At 39.5% G+C, this 27,112-nt stretch overlaps 1 protein-coding gene and 1 long non-coding RNA gene across 50 annotated transcripts in view; one reads left to right on the top strand and one right to left on the bottom strand.

The window, feature by feature from the left end:
• PBRM1 (polybromo 1) overlaps positions 1-27,112 on the bottom strand; it is a 119,153-nt gene that overhangs the window by 38,881 nt on the left and 53,160 nt on the right. For 46 of the 47 annotated variants that reach the window (XM_058726616.1, XM_058726608.1, XM_058726607.1 and 43 more), the window contains 4 exons: positions 22,113-22,389; positions 19,877-19,982; positions 15,125-15,767; positions 10,739-10,950 (listed from right to left, as the gene is read on the bottom strand). In XM_058726616.1, coding sequence (XP_058582599.1) covers positions 10,739-10,950; positions 15,125-15,767; positions 19,877-19,982; positions 22,113-22,389 — 1,238 coding nt within the window. Of the gene's footprint in view, positions 1-10,738; positions 10,951-15,124; positions 15,768-19,876; positions 19,983-22,112; positions 22,390-27,112 lie in introns of those variants that run through there. The other variant, XR_009260878.1, reaches the window with a different exon arrangement.
• Positions 1-27,112, top strand: part of LOC131510059 (uncharacterized) — a 60,702-nt gene that overhangs the window by 23,632 nt on the left and 9,958 nt on the right. Inside the window, exons 2-3 of one of the 3 annotated variants that reach the window (XR_009260883.1) lie at positions 23,793-23,847; positions 25,371-25,498. The exons of 1 other annotated variant lie outside the window; for it this stretch is intronic. This is a non-coding gene — a long non-coding RNA (uncharacterized LOC131510059). The remainder of the gene's footprint in view (positions 1-23,792; positions 23,848-25,370; positions 25,499-27,112) is intronic. One more of the 3 variants, XR_009260884.1, reaches the window with a different exon arrangement.

The following is a 27,112-nucleotide window of genomic DNA, read 5'->3' as shown; positions in this document are numbered from 1 at the left end:
ACACAACATACACATACAATTCCCCTACTTCAAGTGTGTAATTCAGTTTCTTGGTATGTTACTAATTTAAAAAAGTGTGATAATATACCACATAAAATTTGCCATTTTTTGACCATTCTTAAGCACGTATTTCAGTGGCATTAATTACATTCACAATGTTGTGCAGTCAGAACCACTTCCTATTTACAAAACTTTTCATTTCAAACAGAAACTCTGTAACCATTAAGCACATTTCTCATCCCCACCAGACCCTGGTAACCTCTATACTACTTTCTGTCTCTATGAATTTGCTACTCTAGGTACCTTATGTAAGTGGAATCATACACTATTTGTCCTTTCACGTCTGGCCTATTTCAGTTAGCATAATGTTTTCAAGGTTCATCCGTGTTGTAGCATGTCGTTATCACCATTTCATTACATTTTATGGGGGAATAACACTCTATTGTATGTATATGTACCACATTCACCCGTTGTTAATGGACATTTGGGTTGTATCTGTCTTTTGCCTCTTGTGAATAATGCTGTTCTGGATATTGGTATACAATTATGTGCAGGAGTCCCTGCTTTCAGTTCTTTGGGTATACACCACGAGTGGAACTAATGGATCACATGGTAATTCAATAATTACCTTTGTAAGGAATTGCCAAACTGTTTTGCCATAATGGCGGTATCATTTTACATTCCCACCATCAATGTATAAGGGCGCCAATTTCTCCACATCCTCAACAACACTTGCTGGTTGTTGTTTGTTTGTTTGTTTTTTATAACAGCCATCCTAAAAAGAAGTGGTATCTCAATGTAGGTTTGATTTGCATTCCCCTAACGATTAATGATATTGAACATTCTTCATGTGATTACAGCCATCTGTACAATTTCTTTGGAGATAGGTCTGTTTCCATACTTTGCCCAGTTTTGAATTGTTTTGTTACTGAATTTACATATCCTGGACATCAGACTCTTATCAGATGTATGATTTATGAATATTTTCTCTCATTCTGTTGGTTTGCCGTATTTTCAATTTCCAAGAAATTTTCTGTTCTGTGACTATTCGTTTTTATGGCCTCCTGTTTTTATTTTATGGATGCAGTAGCTTGTCATCTCTCTGAAGGTCTAAATCTTTATCAGTTTTTTTTTTAATGTTTATATATTATTTATTTATTATTATTATTATTTTTAATATTTATTTATTTTTGAAAGAGATAGGGAGAGCACAAGCAGGGGAGAGGCAGAGAGGATCTGAAGCAGGCTCTGCGCTGACAGCTGAGAGCCCATGTGGGGCTCAAACTCATGAACCCCGAGATCATGACCCGACCTGAAGTCGGATGCTCAACTGACAGAGCCACCCAGGTGCCCCTAAATGTTTATTTTTGAGAGAGAGAGGGAGAGCATGAGCGGGGGAGGGCAGAGAGAGATGGGTACAGAGGATCTGAAGCAGGATCTGAGCTGACAGACAGCTGACAGCAGACAGCCGGGCATGGGGCTCACACAAACTGTGAGATCATGACCTGAGCCGATGTGGGATGCTCAACCAACTGAGCCACTCAGGCACCCGTTTTTGTTTTGTTTTTAAAATTTTTCTCCATCTGCCTTATTTTTTTTCCAAGGTCCTTTTTCTCTTTTTGTTTTGTTCTCTATCTTACATCTTAGAGGTTTGCCTTAAATATTTGATCCTATTTAAATTAAGTACCTGCTCCTATTTAAAAGCAAAATACTAAAAAAACTGACTAGAAGCTCTTTATGTACATAATTTTGCCCCATTGCCTGATCCATTTCTCAAGAGAAAAATCTCCTATTTCAAAACTAGAAGCCTGACTGCCAGCATTCTTGGAGCAAAAGAGTTACAAGGGGTCTCACTACTTAGTATAAACCCTCTTATGACCCCCCTCTTCAGAACTGTACCTCTAACCTTTCAGTATGCTGCTGTCTCTCAGACTAGACTCTTGAAGGCAAACAGTCACAGGAAAGGTTGGTAAGTGATCTGGTGGTTGAACTCAAATTTAGAGTTAACTAATCCTCCTGTTTTCAGCACCTCCATTTGTAGAAGTACCTGGTGCTCTAATCCCTGCACCATTCTAGACAGGAATTGGCCTACTTAAGGTCTTCATCTGATGCCAGCACTGAAGTCAGTGTTAGCAACCTACTTGTACATTTTCTAGCTCCCAAATTCCCATTGCCACCATCTCCTTTTCAATGGTTTCCCTTCTTTTTTTTTTTTTTTTTTTTTTTTGAGGGAGGGGAATGTTTTACATTTATGTCTTTTGTTTTGCTTTAAAATCCATTTTCCATCATTTTAGAGGTATTTTGGGATGTACTAGTAGTAGGCATCTGTACAACCTGCCACATTTAGGTGACAAGTCCTTCATATTGTTTTACTTTTGCTTACTTACCTTTGAGTACTTAGTTCTGGTAGTTAATACAAAAACGCGGTGTGTGAGATCTTCTCGTTTCCCTCAATTTTCATCATTATTAAGAAAACTCCTCTTATGGCTTAAAGGCAGAGAAGGCTGACTGACACACACAACCACTACACTACTTTCTGGTGATTGCTGTCTTTTTAATATTCATTAAGTAACTCGACATAGGATGATCTGAAGCAGACTACAGTTGTCTCACGGCTAGTAATAACTAGTTACAATAACCCTCTGGGTCCCCTTTCTTAGTCCTTCCAGTGTTGACTTCACATTCTATGGCAAACACCACTTCTTACCTACTTCCAGTTACACTGCTGGGAAATACAGTCCCTGAGTTGGTATATATAAAAAAGAAGTATTAACAGAGCTGGTCTTGGCAGCCTTAGAAAGTAGCTTTGGGCAGCAGGGCTCTGGCTCCTCTCATCAACAAAGGGCTGCAGGCTCCTGAGATAGGCACAGTGATGGGAAAGGAAAATCTCCTACATAAAGATTTTTTTTTCTTTTCTAAGTTTTTTTTTTTTTTTTTTTAATGCTTATTTTGTGTGTGTTTGTGTGGGGGAGAAGAGAGAGAGGAAGAGGAGAGGAGAGGAGAGGAGAGGAGAGGAGAGGAGAGGAGAGGAGAGGAGAGGGAGAATCCTAAGCAGGCTCCATGCTCAGCATGGAGCCCAACGTAGGGCTTGAGGTAGGGCTCAAACTCACGTACTGTGAGATCATGATCTGAACAGAAATCAAGAGTCAGACACTTAACCAACTGAGCCACCCAGGTGCCCCTCCTGGGGCACCCCTCCTGTCTTTTTATATGGCTTTGCTTTTCTACCACATGCCTTCTTCACAGACTAAGTCACTGGAAATATTTCCTGGTAGCAAAGGATCAATCAAGGGTAGTGACCAATAATCTTTAAAATGTCAGTATTGGGGTGCCTGGGTCCGTTAAGTGTCCGACTTTGGCTCAGGTCATGATCTTGCAGTTCGTGAGTTCGAGTCCCACAGCAGGCTCTATGCTGACAGCACAGAGCCTGGAACCTGTTTCAGATTCTGTGTCTTCCTCTCTCTGCCCCTCCCCTGCTCATGCTCTGTCTCTCTCTCTCTCAAAACTAAATACATTTAAAAAAACGAAAATGTCAGAACTATTTTTTCTCTAGAATGTACCAGGATTACATAATGGGTTCATGTATCATTACTAATCCACCATGAAGCAAGATAGGTGTCCTAAGTTCCTGCTCCTCTATTAGATCCAAGGCCCAAGAAGCAGTAAGTCCCACAACTAAGTGTGCATCAGAACCACCTACGGGGCTTGTTAAAACATAGACTCTGGGGCGCCTGGGTGGCGCAGTCGGTTAAGCGTCCGACTTCAGCCAGGTCACGATCTCGCGGTCCGTGAGTTCGAGCCCCGCGTCAGGCTCTGGGCTGATGGCTCGGAGCCTGGAGCCGGTTTCCGATTCTGTGTCTCCCTCTCTCTCTGCCCCTCCCCCGTTCATGCTCTGTCTCTCTCTGTCCCAAAAATAAAAAAAAAATAAAAAAAAAAAAAAACGTTGGGAAAAAAAAAAAAAAACAAAAAAAAAAAAACATAGACTCTGCCTTCAGAGTTTCTGAGTCTGTAGGTCTGGAGTGGGACCAGAGAACGTGTATTTCTAACAAGCTCTCAGGTGATGCTGATGTGATGCTGCTTCCCTTTAGGTCACATTTTGAGAACTGCCTCAGTAATTCAAGAAGCCACTGTTGCTAATTTTGTTATCACCAGATAAAGTGTCAACAAAACTTAAAAAAAAAAAAAAAATCCCAAGTATAAGAAATTTTGTCAGTAGAAACAATGTGAATCGTCCTAAATGTCATACCCATTACAGCACTGGCATTTTCTGTTTTCTCTTTCACTGATTTCCATTCTGATCTTTAGTATTTCTTTCTTTTTTTTTTTTTTTTTTACGTTTATTTATTTTTGAGACAGAGAGAGACAAAGCCTGAACGGGGGAGGGTCAGAGAGAGGGAGATGGGGGAAGGTCAGAGAGAGGGAGACACAGAATCTGAAACAGGCTCCAGGCTCTGAGCTGTCAGCAAAGAGCCCAACGCGGGGCTCGAACTCACAGACCGTGAGATCATGACCTGAGCCGAAGTTGGCCACTTAACCGACTGAGCCACCCAGGCGCCCCTGATCTTTAGTATTTCTACTTCAAGTGTGATTGGCTTTTCTTTTGCTAACTTCTTGAGGTGCAAACGTAGACTTATTTTAGCTCTTTATTCCTTTCCTGGTATATGTATCTAAAGCTGTTAAGTTTCCTTTCACAAACTCCTTTAGCTATATCCCATAAATTTTAATATACCATGTTTTCATTTGGGTTCAGTTCAAGACTCCTAATTGTCCTTGCAATATCTTCTATGATCCACGGATTATTTAGAAGTGTACTGCTTCATTTTCAAATATCTGGGGATTTTCCAGCTTTCTTTCTTTGCTGATTTCTAGTCTAATCCCATTGTGTTCAGAAAACTGGGTATGATTTCAATCCTTTTAAATCTTCTGAAACTTGCTTCATGACCTAACATGTGGTCCATCCTTGATAATGTTCCATGTGTGCTTGATAAGAATGTGCATTTTGCAGTCCTTGGGTGCAGTGTTTCACATCTCAGTCAGGTCAAGCTGGTTGACAGTCCATCTTAGTCAGCTCAGGCTGCTATAAAAAACCTACCACAGCAAGGGTGGCTTAAACAGCATTGATTTCTCATAGTTCTAAGAAATCCAAGATCAAGGTGCCACCAGACATAGTTTCTGGTGAGAAGTCCGCTTTCTGGTTCATGGACAGTTGTCTTCTTGCTCTTCATCCCCTTATAATGGTAATGAGCCCATTGTGGTGCCTCCACCTCTATGACCACATTCAATTACCTCCTAAAGGCCTGACCTCCAAATACATCACACAGGAGATGAGGCTACAATATATGAATTTTGGGGAGACAAACTTTGAGTCCATATTCAAGTCTTCTGTACTTTTTGCTAGTTGGTCTATCAATTGCTGAGAAAAGAGTATTGATTTTTGGTGTACTTGGTCTATCATTGCTGAGAAAGGAGTATTGAGACTTAATTGCTAAACAATTTCTCTTTTCCATTATGGTCAGTTTTGCTTTATGTATTTCCAGGCTCCATTGTTAGGTGTATATACATTTATAAATATTGTATGTTCCAATGTCCCCACCCTTTTAATATTATGAGATATCCCTCTTTGTTTTCAGCAATATTTCTTCTCTTAAAGTCTATCTGAGGGATGCCTAGGTGGCTCAGTCAGTTAAGCATCCAACTCCTGGCTTCACCTCAGGGCATGATCTCAGAGTTCATGAGTTCGAACCCTGGGTCGGGCTCTGTGCTGCCTGTGCAGAGCCTTCTTGGGATTGTCTCTCTCTCCCTCTTTCTCTGCTCGTTCTCTGTTAGTGCTCGCTCTCTTTCAAAATAAATAAATAAACTTAAAAAAAAAAGTCTATTGATGTTAATACAGCCATTCCAACTCACTACAGTTACTATCTGCACGGTATATCTTTCCCCCTCCTTCTCCTTTCAACCTATTTGTGTTTTCGAATCTAAAATGAGTTTCTTACACACAGCACAGAGTTGGATCTCTTAAAATTCAGTCTGTATTTTGATTGGAGTGCTTAGTCTATTCACAACATATAATATAATTATTGCTATGACTCAATTCACATCTACCATTTGCTACTTTTTTTTTTTACATGTCTTACGTTTTTTGTTCCTCTTTTCCTTCCTTACTGCCTTCTTTTAAGCAAGTATTTCTGGTGTACCATTTTAATTCTATGTTGGATTTTTATTGCTATTTGTTTTTAGTGGCATTCCAGTATGCATCTTTCACTTATCACCATCTACTTCAGGTTAATACTGACTGACTTGATTTTGTTAAATAGTGCAACTTTGCTCCAAAATAGCTCTATTCCTTTGTGCTACTACTGTTCACATACATTACTTCTATAAATGTTGTAAACCTAAAATTGATGATGCAACTATTTCTTTAAACAATCTAATGTTTTCTAAAGAAATTAAGAGAAGAGAAAAAATATATAGTGTTTTATATTTACCCACATATTTACCATTTCCACTACTCTTCAGTCCTTCTTGTGGATTTGAGTCAACCATCTGGTGGTATTTTCTTTTGGCCTGAAGCTCTTCCTTTAGGATTTCTTATAGGGAAGATATGGCAGCAGTGAATTCTGTTTCTATTTATCTAGGAATGTCTTATTTCAGCTTCATTTTTGAAAGATGGTGTCACTGGATATACAATTGTTGGTTCAGTTTTTGTCCCTTTCAGCACTTTGAATATTGTGTCACTGCTTTCTGGTTTCCATGATTTCTTATGAACCATTATCATATTTCTGTTTTCTTGGACCTGAGAAGTTTTGCTACCTTCACAGTTTTCTCTTTCAGTAGTTTATGGTGTACCTAGATATGGTCTCCCTGTGTTCTCTTAGTGTTCTTAGAGCTGTAGGTTAATGTTCTCCATCAAATTTGAAGTTTTCAGCCATTATGTCTTCAGGTATTCCCTCCCACTTTCTTTCTCTTCCGTCGAGACTCCCAATATAAGTATACTAGAATACATGGCATGAGGGTTTGCTCCTAAGTCTGCTTAGCTATGGGTCAGCCAATGATTTAGGTGAAGACTGTCCTCAAACACTTAAAACTTTTAAGGATTCACCTTCCAATGACTGATGTGCATGTGGCTTGGGGGACCCACTCAAAGCTGTAACCAATGTCCAAGGACCGCTTGCATTTTGCTTGCAAAATGGTTCTCCTAGCTCCTTTGCACAGGCATGGTTTCCCAGTCAGCCAAGAACGTGTGAGAGCTAGCTCACTCCTCTATGGCTGACTTCCAGGATAGTCCTCACCCTCAACTGTAATGTTGGCCCGTTTATCTCTGCATCGACCACTTTTAGCTGGCAAAGACATCCCCTGCCCATACACTCTCGCCATCCTGAATCAGTACATCTCCTCTGGCAGAAAAGTCGCTGGGTCTTGCAGATAGCCTTATGCTGGTAAATTATTCTCACCAACCAGGTTCCCTTCTCGTCTTTGCATATGCCACTGCTTATGAGAATTTGCTTCAAATCAACTGTTTTCTGGCCTAAGGAAAAAAAAGCCCTAAGGAGCAGATGTGATGTTGAAACTAATGTAACTCTCAGAAAATCACATAGTCTAAGTATCTATGTGAACTCAAATTTTACAAGATATGCACCTGAAACTAATGTAACGTTGTGTGTCAACTATGCTCAAAAAAAAAAAAAAAAAAAGATAGCTATCTAATGAAAATAAATAAAAATAATGATAAAAACTTTACAAGAAATGATCAAATTTTTTTTCATTACAATAATGCTTCTTAATATTCTGAGTAAAAAAGCTATTTTACCAGGTTTAATATAAATCATTTTTCTTAAACAGAAGCTATTTGTTGCATTTCAGGTAAATTCATTTTGTAGTTTTCAAACATAATGACTTATATTCAACTTCCTTTCTTTTAGCCATGTAAGGATTAAGCACCTTGGTTCCTGACACACCTCTTTATGAGACCTTATATCATCTTCTCAAATCATGTAAACAGATGGTAAAAGCAAACAGTCTCTTCTTTTCTGAAGAAATGTGATTTTTTTTTTTTTTTTAACATTATCTTCTCCCTGACGACCCGGTTAAGGTAGTAACAGCACGGGAACCATTTAAAGATTTACAGCAACTAAGGAAGCCTTAGGACACTACTGAGAGCAGCATTATTTAAAAAGCTACAGAGTGGGGGCACCTGGGTGGCTCAGTTGGTTAAGCGTCCAACTTCGGCTCAGGTCATGATCTCATAGTTCATGGGTTTGAGCCCCGCACCGGGCTCTGTGTGGACAGCTTGGGGCCTGGAACCTGCTTCTGATGCTGTCTCTCTCTCTCTCTCTCTCTCTCTCTGCCCCTCCCCCACTCATGCCTTGTCTCTCAAAAATGAATAAACTTAAAAAAAAAAAAAAAAAAGAAAAGCTACAGAGTGAAGTTGGGGGCATGGAGTTTTGGACCTGACCTAAGTTGGTCCATGTCTGGTACACCTTACAAAAGGACACCAGAAATGACTTACACAAAATTCCCTGCATCCTTTTTTCTTTTGCAAGCCCACTTATGGGCAACAAATAAATAAATAATAAAATAAAATAAAATAAAATAAAATAAAATAAAATAAAATAAAATAAAATAAAAGTAAAATAAAAGTGTAAATGTGTGTATGTATGTGTTTTGAGTGGAGGACACTGATTATACAGTGTCCACCTAAGTGGGGAAATCAAATTCAGGAAAAGTTTTATGAACTTTTGCTCTAGGTAAGGTAGTTATTACTTTAGATTTGAAAAGTGGGAAAAAAAAAAAAGTTCTTTATAAGAAATGGTCTTGCCCTATGTTGGATCAATAACACCCAGTCCTGTCAGACACAAATGGACCATGAGGTGGAAGTTCCATTTGTGTCTCACTAGGTGTGGTTTGGCCACACATACACATGTGCACAGTAACACAGGCCAGTCCCGCCGGACAGACTTGGGCAGCTCAGACACAGCTGTGGGTGAGTGAGGTCCTCTCTCCAACACGATGGCTTCCAGGAATTAAGAACACATCTTTGAGTACCTTCAAATGCCAATGGGCAATCTGAATCTGGTACTTGCTCCTCTTCAAGGAGCACAGTTTGAAAATTATTTGCAATTGAAGGAGAAAAACTTGTAATGAAAGATACCTCTATGAAAATGTCTTCAAAATATGAAAAAAATCTAGCAACCACATCTTCCAAGAAATCCACGAACAGTCCAACTGTATTTTATAAACAGGCAAGCAAGCAAATAAACAAACCAGCACGTGAAACAAAACTAGTTAATGTGGGAATCGTTCCACAGAGAAACATTAATCCCTTCAAACCTTATTTGAGCCATTCTAAGCAACCTCACGTATGCTGTTAAATCTATTTTCTGCTTCACTGAAATATGACATAATATTCTTGAGGTGGCCCTATTTTTGGTCCACCAAAGTAGTCCAGGACCCGGAGGTTGGCTATATTCAACTTAGCAAAAAACCAATAATGGTTGCAAGGCCAGGTTTTCAAATCAGGGTGTCGGACGAACAGTGAACCCTTGGCAAAGACCATTTCCATTTCATTTACCTCAGTAATAATTCCTGACACTATTGTGTGAGCACAGAAGGGACTCTGGGGATCAAATCCATGCTTCCTGTAGAAGTTAGTGTGTGCCAGACATGGTGAGTGTAGCATATGGATTCTTCTGCAGGTTGCCCACCAACTGTGGTAGTAGGTTCAGGTGGAAGTAGGGCATACTGCTGCCCAGTCACAGATGTGCGTCCAGAAGTAGGCCATGCATGCCACGTCCTCGCAGGGAGGGGGAAGGCAGGCAGCGGCGGCAGAGCGAGGTGCCCCAGCCCTGCACCAGCCCCGTGCCAGTGCTGCGGCCAGCACAACTACTAGCGCCAGTTCCGGCAGGGTGAGGAGCAGCGCGCATGCATGGCTTGGTGGGCCACGGTGGTGACTCCAGTGAGAGCCCAGAAATGGCCAAATTCTTCTTTTTTTTTTAAATTTTTTATTACGTTTCTTTATTTTTGAGAGGCAGAGAGAAACAGAGCACCAGCGGGGGAGGGGCAGAGAGAGAGAGGGAGACACAGAATCCGAAGCTGGCTCCAGGCTCCCAGCTGTTGGCACAGAGCCCGAGGCGGGGCTTCAACCCACGAACCGTGAGATCATGACCTGAGCTGAAGTCGGACCCTCAACCGTCTGAGCCACCCAGGCGCCCCTAGAAATGGTCAAATTTCTAACAAGAGTTCTCACTGTCAAAATATTTCTAAATTCTAGCAAGTGACTCCAAGTAACATTTTTGGGTTGATAAATGAAAATAAAAATTTCCTCCTAGTATTGTGGTTCAACCAAAGTATCATCTACTAATCTGGCCTGAGTCTGCGGGAGGAAAGTCAGTCTACTAAATGGCAGGGTAGAGCCTTGATGCACTCACTGCTGAGAATGCTTTCTAGCTCCAGATGGGCTCCTTAGGTTTTATCTCCTCACAATACTAGACTGTTGAGCTCCCACACTTGTGAACGAACGGACTCCGTTCCTGAAATACTAGGATAACAGCTGTGCCACATGAAACTTCCCATTTAACGGTCTGATGACCAAACTGATGATGATAAAATCATTTCTATCAATACATCATTTTGAAAGAGTCAACATTTACACACACAGGATTCGTGCCCACAGCTCCCAGTGCGAACCACAACTAGAACACAGTATAACGTTTCCTCATATTTAACAAGATGAAAAGAAACCAACCTCTTTTTTCTTCTTCTCTCTTTAATTTGTCTTCCTCGATTTCTTTTGGTAATTTTTCCTTTTTCTCTTTCTCCACGTCGTTATGCAAGTGCTTCGTGGTGTAGCTGAGCGCTGGTGATAGGAGGATCTCCCCATTTTTGCAGAGCTCATCACGGATTTTAATAAAAAACTGCTGCAGCTCCACTGCATCCTCATATATTTCAGAGTCTGTCCTATAAGGGGATCAAGAGTATCCACTGACATACAAGCTGCTTCCTTTACACACCTCGATTACATGTTTAGTTACCAATAATGTTACAGGACATAAGGGTACTTCTGTACAGTAGGGCATCTCCTTGAAAAGTTTTACAACAGAATCTGAAGTGTTGTTTGACCTCGAGGAGGAGTCCCATGGCCACCAGTCTGCTTTTCCTTACGGTTTACTCCTTGTACAGCACATATAAAAGAAAAGGCCTCATATGGTTTTGGGGGAGAAATGTGGTGCAAATATCAACTGATTTTGGCAACAGAAGGGGGCAGCCAGAATCAAGGACTACACCGAGCCTCCCCACCGTGTACAGCACTTGTATCTAATCCTTGGATTAATTTTTACTTTCTCTTAATTGAGGGACCAACACATTATATAAAGTGTTAACAGAAGACTTAGGCAGTGTCGGCTTTCTTCTTTTTGAATCTGTATCGTCCTTGCCTAAGCTGGGAGGCCTCAGCAAAAATTTGACCCTAAACTGCAAAGTCATGAGGGCATTCACCCTACAACGGCGAAAGGCCTCAAAGTCTGTGTTCATGTTAGTTTCCCCAGCAGTAACTACACAATGCTGGGGAATCAGCAGAGACAACATAGTGAAAAAGAGAAAAATAATTATCTGTCATACTGAAAGCTTTTTAAAGACTCTTTCTTCATTTACAGAATGAGAGACCTGGGCAAAATCAACTTCAGAATTCAGACTGGAAGAACTTTTATTACTATCTCTATTCCACTGTGGTCTGAGGATCGCTTAAACATAATTCTATTAACTAAGAATCCCAGGGGCTGAAAAATCATTCACAAAGGAAACCACAAAGTCTCAGCAGCATCTACAGAGACATTCTGGTCAGAGGGGTGTGGCAGGTGTAGCAAGCCCAGTGAGCTGCCTGTTGCCACTGACCACTAGAGCATCACATTTTAGTAAAGCCTCCAGAATGCTTCTCCTCATCAACAAAAGTGAACTGGCAAACAATCTAAAAACACTGCCAACAATACCCTAAATGAATGTTTCTGGAAAGGTTTTAAAAATCCTTTCAAATTACAGAAATGCTAACACTTGTAGGAAACCAATACAAAAAGTGGTCAAAGGAAGAAATTCCTATGATCTCTCGATGCCTGTTTTCTGAAGAGATGTCTGAAGACTGTTCACTTGACATTAAAATTCATTTTATAATAGCTTACAATTTTAAGTATAAAATTAAAGTGAAAATCCATTTTTGGTAATCCCTGTTACACTGAAAGGGGAGATTCCTAACTCCATCATGTCATGTTGTCTAGTAAGGAAAGTTCTGTACATAGCCATTAGACGTCTGACAGATCTTTCCTGTTTTATTTAAACAAAGTAATATGAACAATTAATTTATTAATCTAAGAGGCTCGGTATTCCCTGTACACACAAGAACAAAAACTCAAGCTGGCAAAACAAAGAGCTCTTATTCCCTTACTAGTATATAATCTTTATTTGTAACGTAGACATTCAGTAGGATGAAATAATTAAAGAGTTTAGGAAGCTCTTACTGCTTCCATTGTCCTGGTCGTCCCAAGTCCCTGTAAGGTAGTCAGAGAACTTAATTCAGGAATACTGCCAGCATATTATTAGGAAAGCCAGCAGCTAACTGGCATGAGTCAGTGCTGTGCTGTTACAGAGTATTGCTGATGGACAAACCACTCTCCCGAGTGAACTTTTCTACACCTCACTTTTCAGACTCCTTCTATTTCAGGATGTAAAGTCCTAGGTGATACTGGCTAGTAGTGGTAGGTAGGGGTGAGTGTAAAGAAGCATGAACACTGCTGGATATCAACATGGAAATCTAGTGCATATGGACTTCATTAAATTCATGAAATTATGTTTCTGAGAGGTCTTTTTTTTTTAAATGTTTTTATTTTTGATAAATAGTGTGCATGGAGAAGGGGCAGAGAGAGAGGGAGACAGAGGATCTGAAGTGGACTCTGGGCTGACAGCAGAGAGCCCAACATGGGGCTCGAACTCATGAACTGTGAGATCATGACCTGAACTGAAGTCGGACACTTTACCAACTGAGCTACCCAAGCGCCCCTAAGATGTCTATCTTCATTACTGGCAAAGTAGATAAAATGATGGTTTATCATTCAACTAAACTGATGCATCTCTACCTCAGCAGCATGGGGTTACCCTTAAGTACTATAAGCAGTCATAAGATGACCTTCATTCGCAAAGGTAAAAATGGCTTCCCATAAAAATGGTTTTGCAAAGCTCTGGGCCAAAGAGTGAAACTCCTCATTGTATCATATAAATAAATGCACCCTAGACTCTACCTCCCAGGCCTCAAAAGCAAATTATCAATCATGTCAGTAATGGGAGAATGAAAAGAGCTCATTTCCTAGAGATACAAATCTGTTTATTTCTTGAAATTGTCACGTCATCTATATAAGATACACAAAGCTGTTAATGATTTAAGAGACAAACGCACTTTTAGAAGACTCACAGAACTAACCCCAAGATGTAATGGGGATGGGGCAGGGGTGGAGGAGAGGGGTGACTTTAGATTTAAGAACTATTTAAAAAAACTGAGAACAAAAATGAAGTCTAAGCTCCATGAAAGCAGGATTCGTCTGTTTTGTCCATTGGTATATCCTATGTATCTAGAACAGACTTATAACTCGTAGCCACTCAATTAACATTTGTTGAATAAATGAAAATAATGAATGTAAATTCTGACTGCAAGATGTCTCCCCATCTTTCTCTTCATTTGTATCTCCAACGTTGAACAATAAGGACCATTTCCTACATGTGCCATCACTCAAGGGCCTCTCCAATCTGACCTCCACTTCACCCATCTCTTGAACATATTAGTTTCCTAACCCTATGCCTTTCCTCAGGCCACTTGCCTTATCTGCATCCCACCCATTCCCCCATTCTTCCCTGATGCCTCATGTCTTTTATAGAACTCCAGTGCAGAGTTTCTACTCCACCGTCTTTACCACCTATCAAGTTGTTATATGTTGTCTCATGCCTGGAATTATTCTTCCCCAAGCATAGGACCGATCCCAACTGTCAGACTTCAAGCTCTTAGAGCACAGAGCACAAGCCTTATCATCCATGGCTGGGCTCCATGACTGGTGTCTTAGTGACTGGCTCTGTGGTGGGGAATGAGATGAACCACTTACAAGTTGTGTGACTTTAGGCAACTTCTATAAGTTTAGGTACCACTTTTTCATATGCAAAGTGGGAAGATTATCATCTAGAATGGCTACAAGGGTTAGAGACTATCTACATAAAGTGTTCAGCACGCTTCTTTATAAAGAGCAGGTGCTTAATGGGAAGAGCATACCTTATTACTAATTTTTCTTTCAAAATCCAGAGCAAATGCAGGCTTCACCAGATTCCCCAGCTAGAATTACCTCACACCCAATGCCTAAAAGTCTCCTTTCAGCATGGTACACTATAAGCTCCAGAAAGGTTTGTATCTTTGGCTTTTTATATTTCCCCAAGTGACTCTAAGAGCAACCAGAAGACATGCCATAACCACTGAACTGAAATTGTTTTAATAGTCGATTTATACCAGTGTTATGTGACAAAGATATACTGTAGATCAAAATTAAAAGGGAATTCAAATTTGATGGAAAATTAAACTTGACTGCTTCTTTCAGTGCTTCTAATGCTACAAAAGGCACTTAAAAGTGAGAAATCTGAGATTAAAAAAAAAAAAAAAGCCACCCTTTTAGGAACAGGAAATGGTGATCAAATTTAAATCAGTCTAACCTCAGATCAAGAACTTAGGGCTATCTGATTTAAAGCATGCTCGGATTGAACTCAAAGTTTAAAAGAAAATCACAATACGATTTCAACTTATAAGTACTTTATCCTTTAGAAACATGTTCTGTGAAAGGCTATATTTTAAGAGTTTATGCTTTTCAACAGATCTTCAACTCCATCCTCTACTCTTTCTCAAAGGTCCTTACCTAGATGATTTAGTAGCGTGACTTCTCTACGCTGTAGCATACACTTGCTCTCTACAAGTTGTGGCAAATTAGAATTCAAAACAGCACCCCACCAACTGGAATCATGTACCTAAGCTGAAATAGTATATCAAAGCAGAATTTTCTTCTGTTTTGTATTAAATATCACACCTTCTCAAAAAGAAATAGCTTTGAAAACCTACCGATTCATCCTTCTTGCCCTTTCCAAGACTTCAAACATATGCTCTTGAAATAAATCAAGCCGCCGGTAGCGATTATTTTCAACATTCTTTCTAATTATGTCAAAAGTAAGAGGAGGTTTGTTTGGAAAGTTGGGATCCACAGCAGGAATTTCTGCTAAGGAATCACTGTAGCATCTTCCCTCATCATCCTGATGACTCATGACTGACACAAAAAGATTGTGGATAAGCTCTTGAATCAGCAAGGTCACATTTGGGACATGAGAGTCCTCATCTCCCTCCAGGTCTCTCCGAGTTTCAAGCAGGACTTTGTGCAGGACAAGAGCATCTTTGTAGATCAAAGACTCAGGCTCATTGTATGTACACGCATTGTTAAACATCATGACGAAGTCCTCAACCATGGAGTCTATATCTTGGTATTTATTGGCCATCATGTGACTTCGAATTTTTTCCATGTCCATGGGCTTTTTAATGGTCAGGTAGTAGTCAGGCAGCTCAGATCTAGAGGGAAGCCTCAGAAATATGGCACTGAGGCGGCGACCCCTCTTATCAGTATAGTTCTTTACAGCTTCATAGACTTCATTTAGTTTCTGCTGCATTGGAGTCATGTATTTTGATTTTTTAGGAGAAATTCCACTCTTCCTACCTAAAGGAAGAGATTTAATGTTAAATGGGTAAAATGAAATAAATGAACCCAAATTTGTATACAGTTGGTAAAGCATAACCATAACAAAGGGACTACTCCAAACGATTCGTAAAACACAATTTAATGTATATCCTAGGGACAACAAAAAAACTGGAAAAAAATTTAAACTGCTTTCAGTAATCATTTTTTAGTGAGAGAGCAAGCACTACCATGTTGAGATAGTTGTGAATAAGGTAGAATAAAGCAAATGAATAGCTATGTGGCATTCTAATTCCATCACTTGTAGTACCCTTGAGAACTGAGATTTTTATCACAGTAGGAAAAAAGATACAGATGTTAAAACAGAGAACACTGCATAAAAACCCTACAGCCATAAAGCTCAGTTAAGAGCATCAGTATGAACTTATGATGTATTTTATCTTTATTTTTATTTAAAAAAATTTTTTTTAACATTTATTCATCTTTGAGAGACAGAGAGAGACAGAGCATGAGCGGGGAAGGGGCAGAGAGAGGGAGACACAGAATCTGAAGCAGGCTCCAGGCTCCGAGCTGTCAGCACAGAGCGCGACGCGGGGCTCAAACTCACGAATGTGAGATCATGACCTGAGTTGAAGTCGGACGCTCAACCGACTAAACTACCCAGGCGCCCCTTGATGTATTTTATCTTTAAATATAAAACAAACACACACAAAATTTCTTATCTCTGTCCACTGAAAATCTTAGAAACAATGACCAATCCAGTATCAGTATAATCCCATGGGGTTTTGACTATAATTTTGAAATAGGGATTTCAAATACTGACACCAGTAACTCTTCAGCAAATGGCAGATGCACAGTTGGCATAAGATGAACCTCGTGTATCTTGAAACACGAGATAGTAAAGAATCTATCAATGCCTCCTTACTATGGTCATGTCAAAAGAACACGGCAGCCAGCCTGGGACAACAGGAGCATCAATAAAGGCAACTGCAATGGGTTAAAACCCAGCTACATGTCTAAATTTAGTAGTTCTTAATGATATATAAAACTGAACAAATGAGCTGGGTAAATGTTGGAGGATGCTGGTAAATCAATGCATTATTCTGAAAAGTAGTAAGCCAAGGGGGGAGGGGGGCATCTTTTATCCTTTCAAAACAAAAAACCAAACCAAACCAAACCAAACCAAGATGAACAAAAAACTACCACTGGGTAACCAAATTCTGGATGAGGCATAGTTTCTCTATACAGAAGTATTCCAGTTGGTAAATGAGCAAGGAATGATAAAATCCCACTATTGCTATTTTATACCTCTTTAATGAATTAAGGTAGTCAGCATCAATAGCTGTTAACACATGGGAGAAACAACCAGCTGTTACAGGGTCACCCAATGAAAGCCCATATACCACCTCTGAAGTTGGTTTCTGTACCAAAAGGAGGGAACGAAGATCAAATCTAATTTAAATCTGATCAAGCCTCTTGCTCCAATTGCCAATTTAAAGGAAATGTCAAGCACACTAAAACACGTTAAACTATAGCAAAGGAACGCAATTAGCAAAACCCAGACTACGGGAAGCTACAGTAAAATCCCAGTTTCTTCAACAAATAAACTGCAAGGCAAAAAAAAAAAGAAAGATGAGAGGAGAATTTATGGATTAGAAGTATCAATCAAATGCACTATACGGACCTTATTTAGATTCTACCTCAACCAGACACTGCTTCAACCTGTGATGTAATGTATGTATAGAAAACCTATTACGAAGCATCCTTGCTGAACTGAAACTTAATCTAATCAAGCCTCTGGAGTAAATGTTTTTAAGAAATGAGAGGAATAAAGACGAAAAGTTAGCTGATATCACAAAGAAGTGAACTGATTAATCCAGAACATGAAAGTGTACAAGAAAGTGATCTAGGAGGGCACCTGGGTGGCTCAGTTGGTTAAGCATCTGACTTCAGCTCAGGTCATGATCTCATGGTGGGTTCGAGCCCCGTGTTGGGCTCTGTGCTGACAATTCAGAGCCTGGAGCCTGCTTCGGGTTCTGTGTCTCTCACTCTCTCTGCTCCTCCCCCACTCATGCTCGGTCTCTCTCTTCCTCTCTCTCTCTCTCTCTCAAAAATAAATAAAAACATTAAAAAGATTAAAAAAAAAAAGTGGTCTGGTTTTTGAAGAGTCAATGGCTTGACCATAAAAAAAAAAAAAAAAAAAGGGAGGGGTTTGCTCTAGGTTAGGCCAGAGGGCATAATGATTAAATAGAACATAAAGAACTTAACTAAATCCTGATTTGAAGAAACCAACTGTAAAAATACATTTTGAGACAATCAGCAAAATTTGGAAATGTGTCAGGTATTAGGTGAAACCAAGAAATGGTTTTGTTAGTTGCAATGATTTTATGGATATTTAACAAAATACCTGCAAATATTAGAGATACGTACTGAATTATGTAAAAATGAAGTGACATGCCTGAATTTCCTTTAAAATAATTTAGAACAAAAAACACAGAGAGAAAAGTGGATATAGGAGATAAGGCACAACCTTGATAAATGCTGAGTAACAGTACTACTCTTCATATCTGTAGATGTTTGAAATTTTTCATAATACAAAACAGAAATGAAAAGGAAATCAACATTAAAATTTCTTTTCCCTGAGCTTTAAAAAATATATGTATATTTAGTTACTGTTGAATTATCTACCATTTCCTAACTCAACTTACGGAATTATTTCCATTTTTTAAAAACCCTTCTTAAAAATTTTATTTATTTACTTATTTGGGTTATTTGTTTATTCCTTTATTTAGAGGGGGGAGGGGCAGAAAGAGAGGGAGAGAGATAATCCCAAGCAGACTCTGCTCTGTCAGCATAGAGCCCAATATGACGCTTGATCCGAGCTGTGAAATCACGACCTGAGCCAAAATCAAGAGTTAGACACTTATTTGACTGAGCCACCCAGGTGCCCCTTAAATTAATTTTTAAAAGTAATCTCTATACCCAATCTGGGGCTTGAACACATGCCCCCAAGATCAAGAGTTGCATGCTCCACTGAGCTAGTCAGATGCTCCCTAGAATGAATTGTATTTTTATAAGGCACTGTGTCCCTAAAAAGTAAAACAAAGGTTTTCATTTCTGCAAAACTTCTGCATGCTTTTACAATTCCATAAAAAGATAAATCCCTTAATATGAAGGAATCACCACTTAGCAGTAAGTCATGCTCAAAACTATTATAATACTTCATTTATAGTAATTTCATATAAAAAAGCAAGGTCTGTTTGTTTTTCCCCTTTCAGCAAATATACTTCCAAAGAATATTTGACGACACCATTATCATAGGCTTGGTATTTATTTTACTTACATACTGTAAATAAGGCAGAAACCTCTTGTTTAGCCCAATGCTATTAACTGCTTTTGTTGTCTTTTCTCCCCTCAGTTTTTTTGTTTTGCTTTGAATTTCTTTAAAATTTATTTAATTTTGGGAGAGAGAGAGAGAGAGAGAGAGACAGCAAGCGAGCATGGGAGAGGGGCAGAGAGAGAGGGAGACACAGAATCTGAAGCAGGCTCCAGGTTCTGAGCTGTCAGCACAGAGACCGATGTGGGGCTCAAACTCATGGAGAGTGAGATCATGACCTGAGTGGAAGTCAGATGCTTAACCGACTGAGCCACCCAGGAGCCCCTCCTTCCCTCACAGTTTTAATAAAATCACCATCCACAAACCAACTCAAAAGACAAGTGCAGTGGCTGAGCATCTAATACTTTGAATTCTATGTAGGATCTGCTGCTGGGATTCACTTTTAATTCCAGTAATCAGCAAACAAGCAAATATATAAAATACCAAATCTGCCACTACACTCTTGCAGGCATAATATGTGGGAAAACTTATCTATTCTTACCATTTAAATTTTATAAATGTCCCCAGCATTTAAGAAAGTTAACAAAACCTCTGACATTATATACTATTCCCCACATGCTTTTCACATTTTAACTACTTAAAATATAGAAGAGAGTGCTTGAGGGGAAGAGAAAAAACTCCATGCTGGAAGTGTCAGTCCAAACATATTCACCAATAAATTAAGTATTATCTCGGTGAATCAGTACTATCCTTGACAGACTAAACTGAAAAACAAAGTGTGAGGCTGCCTTACTCAGCTTGAGTTTGGGAGAAGTCACGTCATCATCATCAGGCAATGGGCCCAGCTCTTTCCTTTTATCCTTGAGTAACTTTTCCAGGATATGCGCATCGTTGTACACCTATATTCCATAAATATATTTAAAATTATTTTCTAAAAAATGTTCTATTGAAGTATAACATACATCTATAAAGAAGTTTTCAAGACACAGGTTAGCATAGATGAGAACTAAAGAAATAAAGCTTGAGATCACTACAGAGTAACAAAATCGCATCTTTGAGGGGTGGGCCTCAGCCTCAAATGGTTTGTTGTTTAAGCTTTCCAGGTGATTCTAATGTGCAGACATGCATGCTACAGTTTCAGAACTATTGCAGTAGAATCACTGCAAGTTTTTACAGAACTTCTGAAACATATTTACATGTGTTGCTTTTTTCATAAATCTCTCTCCCACTGGACCCTCAAGGTAGCTGACTTAGCTCAATGAGAATTAAAACTGAAAAATATCTGATAGACAGTAATAGCTCAAATATTGTTAAATGGGATTTAATATCAGTCTGAATTCACAATGTAGACTCTGATCTGTGAAAAGCAACAATCCCTGCTTGGGACTGCTCTCTGAAGACTGAGCCAAGGGTGGTAATATGTAGCCAAGAACAAGGTTATTCACCTAATGGCCATACCCCAAGAGCTATATCCCCCTGACTGTCTCCACAGAGGCTCCCCTGACCGCCACCACAGCAGAGGGGCTGAAGGAATAAATGCTCTCTCTTCTTTGGCTACTTTTCTTAAGGGTGGCTTTTTTCTCAATCAGTAGCAGACAAGTGGCAAATTCGCCAATGATACTAAGGAGAGTGTAAACCCCTATGATAGGGTGTTTGATCACAAGTACCCTCAATGCCTAGTTTATTTTGTAAGAGCAAAAGAAAAGAAATACATGATTTTAAAGTTATTTTATTTCTGGGAGATTTAATGTAGAAAAAGGAAATTCGAAAAGTATATGCACTCTCACCCATGTTTAGTGCATTATTTACCATAACCAAGGTATGGAAGCAAACTAAGTGTCCATCAATAGATGAATGGATAAAGAAAACACACGTGCGTGCGCACGCATGCATGGGGAGGGAGAGGGAGAGGGAGTGGGGGAGAGTATTATTCAGCCATAAAAAAAAAATGAAATCTTGTCCTTTGTGACAATGTGGATGAACTCTGATGGCATTATGCTAGCTGAAATAAGTCAGACAGAGAAAGACAAACACCATATCATCTCACATATATGTAGATTCTAAACAAACAAACAAACCAACCAAAAACCCAAGCTCATACAGAACAGATCAGTGGTTCGCAGAGAGAGGGGGTGGGGATAGGTGGAATGGGTGAAGGGGGTCAAAAGCACAAACTTCTAGTTAGAAAATAAGATATAGTGTACAGCATGGTGACTAGTTATTAAAACTGTAGTGCATATCTGAAAGCTGCTAAGAGAGTAGATCTAAAGTTTTCACAAGAAAAAAAATTTTGTAACTATGCATGATGACAGATGTTAATGAGGTTTACTATAATCACATGGCAATATATACAAATACAAAAGCATTATGTTGCACACTTGAAACTAATATAATGGTACAGGTCAATTAAATTTCAACAAAAAAATAAAGAATATGAAATAAAAAAACAAAAGAATATATCATAGTTATACTGATAAAGAACTGAAAATCAAGATGCTTCATAACAAAATCAATGATTTAGAGGTACATTTATGAATATATCTTAATTCTTATATGACCATACCATTCTGTGGACTCTCCCCGGAGAAGTATGTTATTGAGGGTAGTGATAATGAGGAAAGATTTTAATGTCACTGGTTTTCATTTGAATGCTTATTTGAACACCAGGCACCATGCCACATGCTCTGTGTACATTCTCTCATTTAAATCCTATGATAACCCTGTTGGAAGTACTATTATTATCTCCACTGCACAGAGGAGGAAAATGAAGCTCAGAGAAGATAAGTTACTTACATGGGCTTTGGAAGAGCAGAATTCAAATTTGGGATGTCAAACTACATAGCATAAGCTTTTAACCTATACAGTGTACTGTCTCCCATTTTAAACAATTAAGAAAAGACAAAGTATTAAGCTACTCACTGAGAAGAGTAACCTGAGTGAGGCATCTAGATCTGGTCTCTCAAGATGTATTACTCTACCAGCACCCAAAAGAAAATGTGCCTCCTGCAGGATTCCTACACATTTTTTACCTGGGAGCCCTCCTCGTTGTAATGCCTGGCATTCCGGAACATCAGCTTCATGTCTTCTATCATTCCCTCTTCCCCTGCGTATTTGTCATTGCGGATGTTATGTTCAATTATTTTCAAGTCCATTGGCTCCAATATGATTTTATAATAATCAGGATAGTCCTTTTTGGATGGTTTAACCATAAACAGATCACAAAGCCTTCTGCCTGAACCTGGCTCACGAGCTTCAAGAACAACATTGAATAAGATTTTCATTCGCTGCTTTCTTATGTTCTTTTTACTGTTGAGGCGGGAGGTAGAAAAGGGGAGAAATGAGAAGAGGTTCAGTTTTCTTTATACAGGGATGAACATGAAATGAAACAAACTAAACTTGTGGGAAGGTGCTTTATAATGATCATAATTTACTGATTACATATGCCACAAACACAGTAAACATGCTGGAAGCTATAAGCAAATATTAGGAGAATTTCCAAATAGTTAAAATTAAAACAGTGACTCTAGTAGGAGCAGCCAATGAACACCAGACAAACCTGTTTAAAATATTTATGAAATGCAATGCTTAACAAAAAGCCTTCTCTAACATCCAAAGAAAATGAAACTCTATTATCAGTTGAAATATACTTTTTGTTTTTAAGAACACAGCAAAAGTGGAATAAAACTACTGATTCCCTGCTGTTACTAACAGTCTTACTTCAAAACACCAAAAGCAGGGGAGCCTGGGTGGCTCAGTCGGTTGAGTGACCAACTTTGGCTCAGGTCATGATCTCACGGTTTGTGAGTTCGAGCCCTGTGTCAGGTTCTTGTGCTGACAGCTCAGAGCCTGGAGCCCCTCCCCTACTCATGCTGTCTCTGTCTCAGAAATACACAAACATTAAAAAAAAAAAATTTTTTAAAAGACACCAAAACCAAACACACAGAGAATATCCCATCTCTTAAGACAACCACTCTGAGTACCTGCATATCCTGGTTACCAGAAAACAAAGGGAGGCTACCTGCAAGACTAGAGTCTCTACAATGCATACAGGTCTCTCTTGCATTTATCCTGTCTAGGTCAGTCCCTGCTCCCTCCAGCTCTGTCAGCATTACTCCAAAATCCCAATCTAGCCTAAGGAATAAATGCTCAGTGGTTCACCTGAGCTCTTGAGAAAATTTTCATCTTGAATGTGAGTCCTTGTCTTGTTCTCCAAATTCTCCCTGTGAGATGTGATGTGAAACTAAGCCACAAATATGTGTAGTGTGGAACAAAGTCAAGGGGCCACAGGTTAGAACCTGAGTTAAAAAGGAGCCCAAGAGAACAGATAGTCTGTCTCTTTTTTTTTTTTTTTTTTAATTTTTTTTTTCAACGTTTTTTATTTATTTTTGGGACAGAGAGAGACAGAGCACGAACGGGGGAGGGGCAGAGAGAGAGGGAGACACAGAATCGGAAACAGGCTCCAGGCTCCGAGCCATCAGCCCAGAGCCTGACGCGGGGCTCGAACTCACAGACCGCGAGATCGTGACCTGGCTGAAGTCGGACGCTTAACCGACTGCGCCACCCAGGCGCCCCGAGATAGTCTGTCTCTTAACTGTTGAGGAAACTGGCTCAGAGAGGCTAAAATGACTTGCCCAAGGCGAGTAGTCCAGTGAATTATTAGAAGAGATGATTTTCCAGCATGATTTCCAGCCCACTATGTGTGTTTTCAGGACACTGATAAATTCTACCAAAGTTCAGACCAGCAGTCTCAAGATGAATACTCAGGTAGGTAATAAAACGAAATGATTTATGACTTAATTTCTATTCAACAAATGCTTATAAGGTGCTATAATGTAGTACTTAGAGGTAAATATTTTTTATCTGTTTCCTGTCTTATAAATGGAAGGAAGTTCATTTCTGAAGAAAACTATGTGGCCAAATGGGTCTTCTGGTTCAGTGACTCACTCTACTGTGTCACGATGAGGCCAAAGGCCAGATATTTTCTCTCCCAAGTTCAAAATATGTTTTTTAAAAAAGAAACAAAACCCAATACCGAATAATTAATAGACAAGAAAAGAAATATCCACCTTTAAGTCAAGCTTTTAAAATGTGTCAGAAACGAGGGGCGCCTGGGTAGCTCAGTCACCTTGGTTTGGCTCAGGTCATGTTCTCTTACAGTTTCGTGGATTCAAGCCCTGCATCGGGCTCTGTGCTGGCAGCATGGAGTCTGCTTGGGATTCTCTCTCTTTTTCTCTTTCTCTTTCTCTCTCTCTCTCTGCCCCACCCCCACTCATGCTGTCTCTGTCTCTCTCAAAATAAATAAACTTAAATGTGTCAGAAATGGGAAAATAAAAATAAATAATAAAATGTCAAAAATGCCTATCTTCCAAGCATCATGGAGCTAAGACAGTGTGGAAGTGGTTAGTTAGGAAGGGAAAAAGAACCTGTTTCCTTTGCCTTCACTCAGACTGCTCATTTCCCTTGGGTAATCCTGAATGGCCCTGGGGCCATTTCTGCTGTTTTCCCCTCTTAGTACTTTTGTGTCTCTGCATCAGGTAAATAACTGTTAGATATGTTAGAAGTTTCATCCAGTGGGAATTATTTCCCAAGAGACATCTGGGGAGAGCCAAGAGTCCTCTTAGTCCAGGACTCTAGCAAATGGATAATGGAAAGGGAACTTGGGACAGAGCTCCAAAACCACAGAGCTCCACATCTGGGCAGAGATTAGAACACAGATGACATTAACCTTCAGGAAGCCTCTAAAGAAAAATTTCAGAATCTCAATTTGATACCCAGGAAATCTATGTTAGAACTACTAAAGACACTTATGGTTTCTTTGGGTCTCACGTGTGTAAGGGGGTAGAACTTCAAAACGAAGACTCAGAAATCCCATTTTGGTTTTTCTGTTTGTTTTCCAGAATTAATTGTTTTCTTTCTTTTTTAAAAAAATATAATTTATTATCAATTTGGCTAACACACAGTGTATACAGTGTGCTGTTGGTTTTGGGAGTAGATTCCCATGGTTCATCGCTTACATACAACACCCAGTGCTCATCCCAGCAAGTGCCTTCCTCAATGCCCATCACCCATTTTCCCCTCTCCCCAACTCCCATCATCCATCCCTCAGTCTGTTCTCTGTATTTCAGAGTCTCTTATGGTTTGCTTCCCTCCCTTTCTGCTTGTAACTATTTTTTTCCATTCCCCTCCCCCACGGTCTTCTGTTAAGTTTCTCAAGATCCACATGAGTGAAAACATACGGTATCTGTCTTTCTCTGACTGACTTAATTCACTTAGCATCATACTTTCAGTTCCATCCACAGAAATCCCATTTTGAACCCAAGCTTAAAAAATCTCTTCAATCATCAACTCAAAATGAAATCACTCCTCATTCCAGGAATACCATACATAACAATTCAAGGTGCCTTACTTAGTCCAGGTAAGCTCTCTTCCCTTCCTAGTTCTAGTACACTACTCCCAATTACCACTGGACTTTTCTATATGAAGCTACAAATACTCTGACAGTGGATCTAGGGCAGATTTTCATGAGCTTTTTGAAGAGGAGGGAAAGCTTTTAACTGGATTTTAGAAAAAGGGTCAACAAAGTAAAAGATGGGCGAGTGGGATAACTCTGACACTAGGCAGCCTTATATGAGACATATCCAAAATACGAAATCTGGGGCACCTGGGTAGCTCAGCTGGTTAGGCATCTCACTTCGACTCAGGTCATGATGTCATGGTTCATGAGTTCGAGCCCTGCTTCGGGCTCTGTGCTGACAGCTCAGTGCCTGGAGCCTACTTCGGATTCTGTGCCCCCCACCCTGCCCCTCCCCTGCTTGTGTTCTCTCTCTCTCTCTCAAAAAAAAAACCCCAAAAAACCAAACATGTAAAAAAATATATAATTCAAAATGGGAAATCTGAGTTTATTTAAGACAGTGCTCTAATAACTGAAATGTACTGTTTTAGGACTTTTATTACCAATAGTATCCTTTTCCCATTTGTATCATTCACTCTTTAAGAGAGTGATGTGTAATTGGTTTCTATCCTCAAAGGCAAGCAAAACTTTTGTTATCAGGGCCACTTAATAACCTTGTCTGAACAAACTCAGTTTTGTTACTTTGCTGACATTTTCCTGGATCCTTATATTGCCTTTGTGACTGAGAACTACTGGTTCATTAGTTTTAATCTGGCTGCCAGAAAAAAACTCAAGAGCTAAATTTCATTCTCTCTATAGCAACTGTTTTAGCTTGGGTGGCTGGCGTATTTACTTTATCTCTTTCCAATATGGATACTGAACTTTATTATATCCATGACTCTTGGAAGTAACTTCAAGTACTTTCTGAAAGCAGTAAACTCTACATTACAAAAAACAGATACCATATTCCCCTAACTGGTACTTTCTGTTCAGTTTTCTTTCTTTTTTTTTTTTTTTTAGCGTTTATTCATTTTTGAGAGATGGAAAGATGAATGCAAAGCAGAGATGGCGGAGGGAGAGGAGGAGACACAGAATCTGAAGCAGGCTCCAGGCTCTGAGCTGTCAGCACAGAGCCCGATGCAGGGCTTGACCTTACCAACTGCAAGATCATGACCTGAGCTGAAGTCGGACGCTCAACAGAATGAGCCACCTAGCTGCCCTTCTGTTCACTGTTTTCAATGTTACTTTGTTTTTCAGATTCTTCTTAGAACGCTTCCATGCGTCTTACCTGTCCTCCTCTCTCAGACCACCAACTGTAAATAGTTTGTTTACTCCTCCCCATTTTGGGAAAGGCACATAAATCTCGGACCTTGTAACTGGCATACTCATTCTTCCTTTTTTAATCAGCACCTTTGAACATACTAAAGTAAACTATATCTCAAGGGAGTTCAAATCCAGGGCTGTTTATCATTGTGCACTTACAGGTGCCACACTTAAGGGGATGCCAATTCAGATAACAGACACTGTTGTAATAAATATGCAGTTCTAGAATTTTATAAGGGATGGGCCATAAAGGGGTCTGTGCTAACAAAATCATTCTTTTATAGCAATTTTCTAACAAATGAAAGTGTCTTGAGA

The sequence above is a fragment of the Neofelis nebulosa genome, chromosome 4 (genome assembly GCF_028018385.1).
Source record: "Neofelis nebulosa isolate mNeoNeb1 chromosome 4, mNeoNeb1.pri, whole genome shotgun sequence".
In the NCBI taxonomy this organism is placed as follows: Eukaryota; Metazoa; Chordata; class Mammalia; order Carnivora; family Felidae; genus Neofelis; species Neofelis nebulosa.
The sequence above is the reverse complement of the archived record's forward strand: the minus strand, read 5'-3'. Positions and strand labels throughout refer to the sequence as shown.